General features: G+C 33.8%; 1 protein-coding gene across 2 annotated transcripts in view; it reads left to right on the plus strand.

Moving 5' to 3' along the window:
• Positions 1 to 11,857, plus strand: part of LOC142349413 (uncharacterized) — a 150,591-nt gene extending 138,734 nt beyond the window's left edge. For both annotated transcript variants that reach the window (XM_075400953.1, XM_075400952.1), the window contains exons 3-4: positions 8,279 to 8,413; positions 11,360 to 11,857. In XM_075400953.1, the coding sequence (XP_075257068.1) occupies positions 8,279 to 8,413; positions 11,360 to 11,667 (443 nt within the window). In that variant the 3' untranslated portion in view covers positions 11,668 to 11,857. The remainder of the gene's footprint in view (positions 1 to 8,278; positions 8,414 to 11,359) is intronic.
• The last annotated feature ends 334 nt before the right edge of the window (positions 11,858 to 12,191 follow it).

The raw sequence follows: 12,191 nt of genomic DNA on the forward strand, positions 1-12,191 counted from the left end.
ATTGAATAGCCCTTCAAACTCATTTCAAGCAGTAATGTAGAATAGTGTGACAAGCGAAATCTAATGCTACATTCTAACGAAGACATACAGATTTTTTCACTTTGTTCACGATTTATATTTAGTAACTATTATTAGTACAGAATCGTCATACATGAATTTAAATTGAAACTCAAAATCGAACTAAGCTATTATTGCCACATACCCGCGTGTTCACAATCACACAAATTGAGCTCAAACGGAGTACTAGATACCCAACTTGGCAAGCCATTTCGATGAATTTTGCAATTTTCTTGTCAATTCCGAGATTGCGGGGCACCGCATAAGATATCCCGAACCCTAAACTCAGTGTGTTCAGAGACCCTTACAATATACTGATCTACAACCAATCTGAGATGCAATTATTGACATGTACGGCAGTATCAATAGAGCTTGAAAAACTACCAAAAATCTGTTGAAGTTTGTAATTTTGGTTACATTAAACTGACATACAGTGCGTATTGAAGTGCACTTTCTTGAGCAATAAATTACTTGTTATCGTGTCTTGTTTCTGTACATGACATTTGTGATTGTACAGTATAACTTAACTTTGACTTGTTGAGAAGAGAACTAACTTTGATATTCTCAAAACTTTCTTTCTGAGGAGTTTCCTAAGCAGGAGAAACTTTGTGCAAAGCACATGGTCAGTTGCTCCTACTGGCTTTAAGGAAGCATACTCTAGTTCAACATTGATGTATATATAAATGAATGAGCCGGCTAAATCAGCTATCTCTTTTGTTTGATAGCTCAGCTTTTCTAAACTGCTATTTTGCTCATCCTTGTCTAGAACTTGGATGCGTGTGTTTTGTGTGTGTGTGTGTGTGTGTGTGTGTGTGTGTGTGTGTGTGTGTGTGTCTGTGTGTGTGTGTGTGTGTGCGTCCGTTGGGGGGTAATAATCAATCTTGGTTCTTTGCATTATGCCAATTCTGTGTTCATGCTCTTTTGCACCCAATCACTCAACTAATGCTGAAGTTATTCAAATGACATAAATTATACTAATATGCAGGCTGTACATATATCAAATATATTACATCTGGTTTAATTCTGTAATTTGAACACCATAAAATCTTACGATATGAGTTCTCTTCAAACAACCACTGTGTATTAAATATATTCTACCTTAGATTTATCATTCTTGTTAAGTTCGACTATAATATTTTAAATTTTTCCATTTACAAATTGAAACTTGATCCGTTAACATCAACAGGTGATTTAAACGTTATTTTGAGAAATGGGCAAGTTAATGATTTGGGCTGTTCCCAGAAGCAAATCGACCTTTCTCTTCAAAGCTGTAGCCTCTCAGGAAAATATTTTTTCTCCCCTTTCAATCACAGACTAAATCAGTTCCTACCGTTTATTGCATCCTTTCAACAATCCCCCCCACAACTTACCAAAATATGGGGGCTATAGAGTTTCTTGAACAATTAGAGAAGAGTATTAACGTTCCACACATGCGTAGTACCTTTCACGCAATAAAATTAATTGAACACTGCTATTATATTTAGCCGAATTATTACATAAATCAAGAATTTCCATCGGCTGATTCGAGAATAATGTAAGATATGCACTGACTGCCACTAAAAAGAGTTTATCCGCGGAAATCTTACATAAATAACCGATTAATGAGCAGAATTATCAACGCATTTTTACATATACTCAGATCTTGTTGAGACATTGAGCGGAAATTCTGTAAAATTTTTCAGCTGATAAATATTGGTTTCAGTGCGACTGTCATTGAATATCTTCAATAATTTCAGCACTTTTCAGCACGAAAGTTCAGCACTTATCTTACATAGTTTTCACCCTTTCAGAGATTATCTTACAGAGCTTCAACTCTTTTTATAAAGAATTTCCACACTTTAAACAATCTCTCTCTTTCTTTAAACAATCTCCCATCTAATCCAGAACCCCATCTCCAACACCAGAGTCCCTCCTGCTTCCACTGCGTCACTTTTCCGCGGATTAAGCACAACTCAAACTGTTTATGTTGTATAAGGGCCTATTGGATTGGTCTTCATAAGTTGTCGGCACATTTACTACCAAAATTTGACACTTTTTTAAAAAAAGTTTCAACACGTTTATCACTAGTATTTTGCCTTTTTGTACTCATGCTTTTGAAAAAATCCTCATTCTTAGACCTTCTCCATTCTCTTACATTATTTCATTACTTTCATCACGTCTTTTATATATTTTCCACGCAACTTCATTCAAGATAAGCATGATTTGTGAGTCTTTCAAAGTAATTAGAGAAAAGCATCGTTTGCCAGAATCTTGCAAACTCATTCAAGATAAAAATCGTTGCGAGAGATTTCAAGTCAATCATCATATCCGTCTTTTGCTGAATCTTCCAATGTCATTCATGATAAGCATGATTTGCTGAAACATTGTTAGGTTATTCAAGAGAAGCACCAAATGCAAGTATCTTGCAAAGACATTCAAGACCAGTATAAATCTTCGCTGAATCTTCTAAAATCATTCAAATTAAGCTTCTTTCGTTGATTCTTTAAAGGTCCTTTAAGATCAGCATGCATCTTTAAGATCAGCATGCAGATTGCAAGAATCTTACAAGATAGGCATCAATTGCAACAAGGCGGCTCGGTAATGTGCAATGGCACATAAGGTTCCGACCCCGCCCATCCACAATTTTGTGGATGGGCGACCAAATGAGGAACAGATAGAAAAACCCAAAAATTATTTTTTGCGAATCCCAAAAAAGCCCAAGTCTTTTTCAAAAAATTCCGTATGAACGATAAGATAACCTCCAAAACAAATAACTCAGTGGAGTGAAAATTGATGCATTAGATTGCTGTAATATGTCAATATTAAGAGAGCGAGTCAAAACGAACAGCAAAATCAAACAACAACAACAACAAACATTAATTATATCAAAAAATTTATGTCCCTCTTAAAAACTAAATTTAATAACAAAGTCAACATACCGTCAGATAAACCTGAAACTAAACAAAAATAACTTAAAAATCGCCACAAAACATATGCGACCAGTCCATAGAAAGGTTGGGTAATAATTATACAAAAAAGAACAAAAACAGAAAAGTAAAAAAAATTAACTTTTTTTTTTGAAACAATTAACTTCAAAGTAATAAATACCATTAGGAATAAATTAATATTACCACAAATTTGCGATTACCACTGCTTCTATAGAAGGGCATTAGGACCTGACCTTATTCATTTTTTAGAGCAGCTAAAAAGAACAACAAAGAACAAACAAAATTTAAATTGAAACTTGCCAGAAAACGCTGTCAAAACCGTCAAGCCAAATTTTGGCACTCAAAATATATTTGATTGCGCCTTCTTCAAACAGTTATAATGTAGTACGTGGCCATTCATTAGTAAGACTAGGTAACAAGTAGACAAAAAAGCGGAGTGCTAAAGTATGTAATACTTTTAATTTTTTTTTCGAAACAAAATTACATTCAATGTCATGAAAGGCATTAATTACAAAAAGAACTATTTAAATATCGTCGTTTTTTCATGAAAAAGAAACCCTCGAGACCTGTAATTATCCAGAATATTTCTTGCATCTACAAAAAGAACGTCAAATATGACAAAAATCAAATTAATTTAATTTTTTTTTGTGAAAAAGCGGTGTCGAAGCCAGTAAGGTCATAACAAAATCTTTAAAAAAAAGATTTTTGGACACTAATCCCTTTTATTCCCTTGACACCCATAATGTCATATTTGACCTGTAATCAACTAACGAGATTAGGTAACAAAAAGAAACATAAAAAGAACAAAATTGCGAAGTTAAAAAATTATTTTTTAATTTTGGAAAACGATGGGTTTGAAAGTCATAAAAGCCATCAGCTATCTGCTAATATCAGAATATCGGTTTTTCTATTCTTCCATGAAAAGCCAATGAAAGCTATCACTAAACAGGAAATTTCATACGACCGAAACGACAAAGTATAAATGACAGTTAAGACAAAATTAAAAAATTCAATTGATTTCTTCAAGAAAGAGGCGTCGAGGCCATTAAAACGATGATTTATATCTTTCAAGATTTTAATATGTTCAATTGTGTTTTAATTTGAATGCTAATAAGGTGACATGAGAACTGTCAATAATGTGATAATGTGACAAAATTAGAAAACATGAAAAACTGGCAAATATCAAAACAAACAAAAATCTAAAATCTTGTAGTATCAAAGCCAGAAAACAATAATTTCAGGCTTAAAACTGCAACCGAGAATAAATGTTAACTCAGTAGAAGAAGAAGCAGTCTTTTTTTGCTGACACTAAGCTGGAAGTTGAACAAATTAAGAAAAAAATAGAGGAAAAGTTAATTAAGCCATTATTTATTGAAAAGTCAATTATTTTTAAAAAAAACCACCATAAATTTTCAATTAAAAAACTAAATGAATTAGCCTGGAGCTGTTTCGCAAGCGAATTGGTTGGACCTATCACTCCTGAGCTTTGATTTGATATGTTCTGTTCTTTATTATTAAAAAAAAGTCTTTTTTTAAAAAAAAAAGACCGACTGATTACAACCCGATTTTTTTTTGGATTGTAACAGTCCAAGAATGGCCCAAAACTACCCCTGTTAATACTTATTGTCCGTTAAGAACAATTGATTTTTCAAATGTTGTAGATATAGATAATTTCTGAGTTGAAACTCAAAATAAATTTTGCATTTTTGATAATCAACGAGTAAAGTTAGCAAAAAACGGCAAAGTTTTAACTACAAGGCACTCTCTGCGGACTCTGAAGTAGAAATAGCCCCCCTCTGAGTCTACAAAGATTGTATGAGTGTTGTTTGGGGGTGTACTGTAGGCAAATTTAATCAAAGTGGACTAAAGTAGCTTATTTCGTGCTGTTGTTGATGAAAAAGGCTAAATTTTGAAATGTTTATCCAGATTTTTTGACCAAAAAATTAAATCAAAACAATCAAAAATGCTTGTTCGTCTTCAAAAATGAAATCAACGACACTATTCTTAAAAATTATAACAAATTTTAGCAAAATTGACGAAAATTTAGGCAAAAATTCCGGAAAATGTGAATAAAAACAACGTGAATTCACTCTTCTTTTCTCAGAAGTTTAAGCCTCGATAACTCCCTGTAGAAAACGAAAATTAAAAAAATCTTTTTAATTCCATATTCTACGCTGAACGAGCTTTCTAATGATACCAGTCTCAACTCTCTACGATGAATATATCGAGCGGCGAAAATTCACTGAACAAAAAAAAAAAACCCAGTTGAGTATATAGTTCCTCCCCCCTCAAGAGGGTCGGAACAATAAGCTTCCGAGTTCATTCATGATATTAATGCTAGAATAATTAATTGCTAGAATAATAGATGCTAGAATAATAGATATAATTGCTAGAATTTTCCAAGTTCACTCAAGATAAGCATCATATGCAAGAAAGTGCCAAGGTCATTCAAGATAAGCATCAATTGCTTGAATCTTGCAAAATCATGCAAGATAAGCTTGAGTTACAGGAATCTTGCTAGCTTTCACTAGATAAGCGTCGTTTGCAAAATTTAATTTGGAGAGACTAGAAAAACAGGAGTGATACACTTATCACGTATCATAACTGATAAAGACACAATTGAGGGGAGGGAAAAGGACCACAGAATGCTATTTCAAGGCGAACGTGAAGTGCTTATTCGAGCCGATATCAATCAGTTTTCTGACCATAAATGGAAATGAGGACAGGGCGAGAATGGAGTCAGTGTTCAAAGCCATCAACGAGCAGCTACAGACACATGAACATGTTGTATGTAAAGACATTCCAGCATATCTTATGTCTGGATGGAATATCAAAGACTGGATTACCACAGGAACGATATAATGACCAATTTGTTCACAAATGACTCCGTGGTAGATAGATGGACTATAATTGAATGGTCCTTGAACGAATTTGGGTAAGTTATATAAAGACGGTTCTCGGCCAAAATTCTCAAAATAAAGATTTTTAATTGAGCAAAATTAAGGTCTTCAAACTTAATTCTGCTCGAATTCGCCCTACTATACAGTAGGCTGATGAATTTTTAACCATAAAAAGAGCTAAAGAATAATGCTAGACGACCAACTCACAACGGGGCTGAAAATAATCTTAAAGGTATACAAGATTCTCGCCGAAATTATTCTAATGTTCATTGTCTTTTTTGAAATCTCGGATGTACGAAAAATTGCTTCCACAAGTTGCTAAAAACACTTTTTCATCAGTTTTTTTGGAGAACCTAAAAAAAATGACAATCCAGGCAAGCGATTTAGCCATAAGTGGCATTTTTTCAATGACACAGCTAAGGCCATAATTGATTCATTATCAAAAGTTGAAGTTCAACTTTATCAAAAACGTTTTTAAAGTCAAGGAAATGAATTCTCTAATTTTCTTCTATTAATTTGCCAGCGTGCTGATACAAATCATTTCTTGTTCCAACTCACTTGGAGAAACTATATGCTCAATTGAGTTGTGAGTGGTATCAATGGTATCAATGGTTTTTTCGAATTTCTCTTTTTCCGAGGAGTTACGGAGGCTTAAAGTTTTGTGAACACTAGGGTCACTTCTGTTGTTTTGTTCACAACACAACAAATACGATAAAATTGTAAACGATAGTCTCATTCGTTTTAAGTTTAAGTTAAGAGAGAGTTGATGAATAGTTTGAACCAACTCTTTTAGCTAACATATTGGCTATTTTTTTTTAAAAAAAAACCCAGCTTATATTTCATTTTTCATGAAAAGAATGGCACCAAATAGGCTTCTTTAGCTCTCTTTGTCCAAATTGACCGGTAGTGCAGAGATTAAAAAAACTGAGACGATCATTGTTTACATATATGAGAGCTTTGAGTTCCTCTGCTTCCTAAGAAAGTGTTCAGGAACCAAAAATATGTTGGCGGTTTGCTAATTTCTATCAATTTTTAATAAAAAATGTAGCATTTGTTTTTTTGATAAAGCTTAAGATTTTTTTCGCAAAAATAATTATTAAGCAAATGTTTGCAATGAAGCTTTCATTTTTGTTGTCCAATATTTTGAACGGAAATCCGAACGGTCTTTAGAGTTTCTCTCGCATTTAGGGCATCAACGGTAAGAACAACATAAAGCTATCGCAGAAGCTCTTGTAAGTTTAAGCTAGAGTTTGTATAGAAAGAGTTTCCTCTTGAGGGTTCTTGCGAGAAAAATTCTTCTAACTTCTTCGTTCTAACGTAAGATTTCACAGCTCTAACTTAGTAAGATTTCACAGCCCTATATGCAGCTCTTACTGACTCTTTTAATAAGATTGTACGACAGAATAGTTTAGTTATCTTGATGAATTTTCTGTTAATCACAATAAATTTTGCCTCGTTGGTACGAGTTACTACAATAATTGCAAGATATCTGTTCTGGAATGTCTGTGGTGACCGTATTTGACCTTACTGTGACTTCACAAGCTAACTCTAAAAATGAAGGGTGCAGGTGTGCAGGCATCTTTCCCTCCGAATTATTGGGGAATAAGAGTGTAACAGTGTAATATTGAAAAATAATGCTCTTTTGTCCCCCCCCCCCCCCCCCCCCCCAATTTCTACTTTTGTTCTTAATGAAATACGAGTGCCGTTTGAAATCATTTTATGGCTCAATTAACTGCCATTGTGAACAAATTAGAGACTGTTTTGTAGACACGAGTGTGAAACACGTGATATTGATCAGACACCCGAGAGAGGTTTGTTTGTCAACTGTCATATTGAATGGTGAACCTGCGCCTTATATGCAGTACAATATTGCAGGCACTCATTTCAAATTTCCTCCCGGGTCCAAAAAAATTGAAACAGAAAAGGTTTGATTTGATTTCAGTTAAATTCTTTATTTGTCATGAGAAATCGTTGAAAAGCGCTAAAAAATAAACTTAACAACATGTACTCTGGTCTTTATAGCCCCCCCCCCCCCCCTCATTTTAATGGTCATATAACGTGCAGACGTATATCCCCCATAACCGCAAGTATATGCCATATTGGGGGGGGGGGGGGGGAGGGTATAATGGGAAATACCCCATTCACTAAGCGTGCATTCTCTTTAAGTAAAATCCCTTATTTTTCATTTTCTTCCTTCAAAATTGAAAAACTTCAGTTTTACTCCGTAGAATCAATAGATTGCTGATTCACATACTACAATGTGGCGCCAAATTTTCATTTCTTTTTAGCAAAAGTTAATTTTTGTTTGACACTAGAGGACTAAATAAGGGCTATAAGAATCGTTAACCTTTTAAAATAATCACCCGGGAGGAAATATTGTGATTACTTTGTCAGTACCGGTTGAACAACACTTCAAAGCTTTACTGAGCTTGATGGAGTTCTTCGAGGGGACAGGAAGATCATACATGGTTCTAGATTCCTCAAAATTGGACGAAATTATGTTTGAAAGAACTGTGGAAACACTTTGCAAGGGAATTGTTTTCACCACTTCAAGAAAAGGAACAGACACAACGGTTCTTGAAGAGTATTTTTAGGAAGCGACCGTTTAATTCGGTGTAATCTAAATGAAACGGAGACTGGCATTGGCTCCTAATAATTATTTTGCGGAAAGATTAAGGACAGATTGGTCCTGCTATATTTTTTTATCAAAGATGCATAGAGAAAAATGAAAAGCATCTTTTTTTACGATGCCTGCATATTTTTAACAAGCATTTCTCTCATTTACCTGAGCTCAGAAGCAATGCATTTTGTGCAATGACTACCTTTCAAATTAAAACAAGAGAAAATTGGCTATTTTATACTGAAACTATTCAAAATTTGAATTAACCGGTCATTTCTTAAGAAAACAATTACCATAAAAACAAAGTTACTTAGTGCTCTATGAAAAAATATATCAGGAGTCAAAAAATCTCAGATAAGAGGAGACACAAAAAGTCAAACCATCAATAATGTATTCTTTAAAGGTAGAACAAACTGTATGTAAAAGATGTAAAACAACCATTCAGGACAACTCTTAAAAATCTATATAGAAGCGAACATTTAGGCGAACTAGAAAAAAGGTAGCTTGCACAAGGGACTGACTTATTGTGCGGCGGCCTCCTTAACAAGTGCATGATCTTGATAAAGTTTTGAAAGACAACTTAACAAAGAACAGCTGAAATTTTTGCTTTCCATGTAAAATTGTTTTGATAATGAAAACATCTTAACTTCGCAAAAATATAATTTGAACTCAATAATTTGTTTCGGCATCTAGCAAGTCAGTTTCAAATTCGCAGTTCTTGTGGTGGTAAAAGTTATTTGTTTGAAATTATTAGGACAAGATCTATTAGTTGAGTTTCAACATCAGCTTCAACAAATTCTTTTTGGGAATATTGAAAACCTAACTCAGGCATTTTTTTAGTTTTGATTTTGTTTTGTACCTTTGTCTACAACTCATGTTTTCAAATGATGTTTTTAATTTACGTTCGCAAATTTAAAATTTCCAAGTGTGCAAGCACAAAGGGTCTTAGTTTAAGCTAGCCACGAAACAATTTTTGACGCGTATTGCAAGACAACGTTTTTTCCTCAAAATTTTTTTTACAAATTTTTCCACAATTGACTTCAGTTAAGGTCTATGATACTCACAATCCTTCCAATTTTAAAGTTTTCTGTTAGGGGGTCTCTGCAGGTGCATTTACTGCGAAAATGGACCAGTACTGGATTCGAACCAGCATCTCTTACTTGCAAGCCAAGTGTGCTACTCATTTACACCTACTGGTCTTAAGCTGTCGAACATGGGCATTTATTATAACCCGTCCTTACGTTTTTTCTTGTTCCTCTTCATTTCTCTAGCCAAATATACAGTGAACAAAGAACAAGTAGAATTTCTTGTCAGTCTATGTCAAGCTAGTCTTATGCATAATTTACTTTAGGTTGTTCTCTCTCAACTTCCTAACATTTTTATTTTTGTTAGTTGAAAAAATTAATAATAAAAAAAAGAATTCTAAAAATTAGGCTGTAATTTTATGTAACTTTTGAGAGATTTAACTTTTACCTAAATCAAAAATTGAAATAGCATAAACTGCAGCTCTTCGAAGCAATTACCTGAAAAAAGTTCAAATCAGAAAAAAATGTTTTGTTTTTTGCAATTGACTGCCAACATTTGCCAACTCTAGCTTTTTTTATTCCAAGCCACTTGAGCTCTAAAACACTTTTTGCCGCAGTTTTTTTTGTTTTAGATTTCATTTATTTCGAATTTTCACCTATCATTTATATCGAATTTTTACCTAACAGAGCAAATAATTCAGCTTGCTCTCTAAAATATTACCTGGAATAGTTTTTATGCTCGAGGAAAAAACGGTATTTGATTGTTTTGATATCAATATCAGCAATTAAAGCCATGCTTTTTCGATACAGTTTATAATGCTAAAATTGTTCATACAGCGCTTGAATTTATAATTGGATATTTTCAAACATCTATTTTCGAAAATGGATTAAATTGTACGTCTCAAGTCGCAAAACTTTGCAGAAATTTTCCACGTGTCGATACTTGACTTCAGAAAATTGCTGCGAAAAATGTATGGCGGTTATCACGCGAAAAACCTCTAGCAAAAATTTTTGTCTTGCTTAAACAAAGGGCTATATTACAGTATCTTTAACATCTTGCCATACGAATGCTTGCGGCATGGAATTCTTGCTAGTTCCCTCCTCCTGTTGATTTTCACTCTACTTTATTTTTTGATGCCGTATCTGTTAGGTCAAGCATATGGTATCCGAGAGGCATTTGTTTTAAGATATTTTTCAATACATTTTTAAACTTAAAAATACTAACTATCTGAAATTTTGCTGAAAAAGATATAATTTTCACTGAACGTGAACAGTTATTGAGTTACAGCTCCTTTAAACAATACTGGTACAATTTGGATAGTTGGATAGCAATTTAAAACCTTGAAATTTTCTATTGTTTTTTTCGGGATTTGTACAATTGCACGTTTCGATTATAATCTACCGTTTGCTTATATAATTTAAACTTTTACATTTCTTTCCTTCTTACTTTATGTGCGTTTTGAAAAAAGTATTTGAAAAAAATAGATACTCTCCTTCAAATTATTTGTTTCATTTATGACAGAAATTTCAAAATTGCAGCCATTACGAAAAAAGTGCTGGAAAACATTTTTGACGCCATATGCCGAAACTTAAGGTAATTTGATTATTTGCAAGATTTTGGATACAAAACGAAGACGACGGGGCATATCATCACTTTAACGCAACCCTAAAAATTCCATTCGTTGCATTTTTAGGCATTTTTAAAAATTTTGTTACGCACAATAGAAATACCTAGTAAAAATTTTTGTTACTAGAGCATCATATAGAGTAAATTTATATTTTCTACTCACGTAACAATGCAATAAGTCGTGGAACAGCTCCCTTCCCTATAGTTCGGAGATATTCCTTTTGATGTGGAAAAAATCCGCAACATGGACACTTCCGAAACTCTGCCACCGAATTGGTGGGTTCCACTTGGCTTGGACACAACTAGACTGTCAAACTTCTTTGATTCAACTCAAAACTCAGTTGTGCGGTGCTACGATGACGCCCTGAAACTTGGCAAGTACGGACAACGACAATCGAAAGTGAACAAAGAAAGCTTATCGGAAGAAAACAAGCGAACCTTGCAGGAAACTTTGAAACTTTCGATGCCAGTTTATGACGAGTTGAAAAAATGCGAGTTGAAGCAGTATTAAATTATCAGTAACGTTAAACGGAAAATTACGAGTGCATTAACTTTCAAAACCAGGAAACGTTTTCATGTACCTTTTCCAGAATGATTTCTCTCAAGCTCATTTTTATAACATATAACATAATTGGAAATCTCATAATTTCGGTATGAAAGTTGATTATGCTTCTTATTCAAAAGAGAAATCTTTTGATTCGCTTGTTTTGATTCGGTAGCACTGCACCCCGGATCAAGTTGTCAACGCCAAAAACGCTAAATATGAAAGAATTGCGGTTAAAGTGGTGAAAGGCTCTAGGAATTGCGGTTTTGAGCACTGAACGCGGTGAAGTGGTGAAAATGAAAATTTCGTTAAAAACCGCCCATCTTAAGTCAATTCACCGAAAAAAATCAATGTGATTTTTTTTTGCGGTGAGCTTTTGTAAGATTTGCGATTTTTAGCGGTGAAACTATTATGAAATTGCAATGGCTCACCACTAAAAAACCAACAAAAATTTCAAATCTCGTCGCAGATGTTTTCCATAAAGTGGAGTG

Source organism: Convolutriloba macropyga, chromosome 11, assembly GCF_964194025.1.
Source record: "Convolutriloba macropyga chromosome 11, txConMacr16.3, whole genome shotgun sequence".
NCBI lineage: Eukaryota > Metazoa > Xenacoelomorpha > Acoela > Convolutidae > Convolutriloba > Convolutriloba macropyga.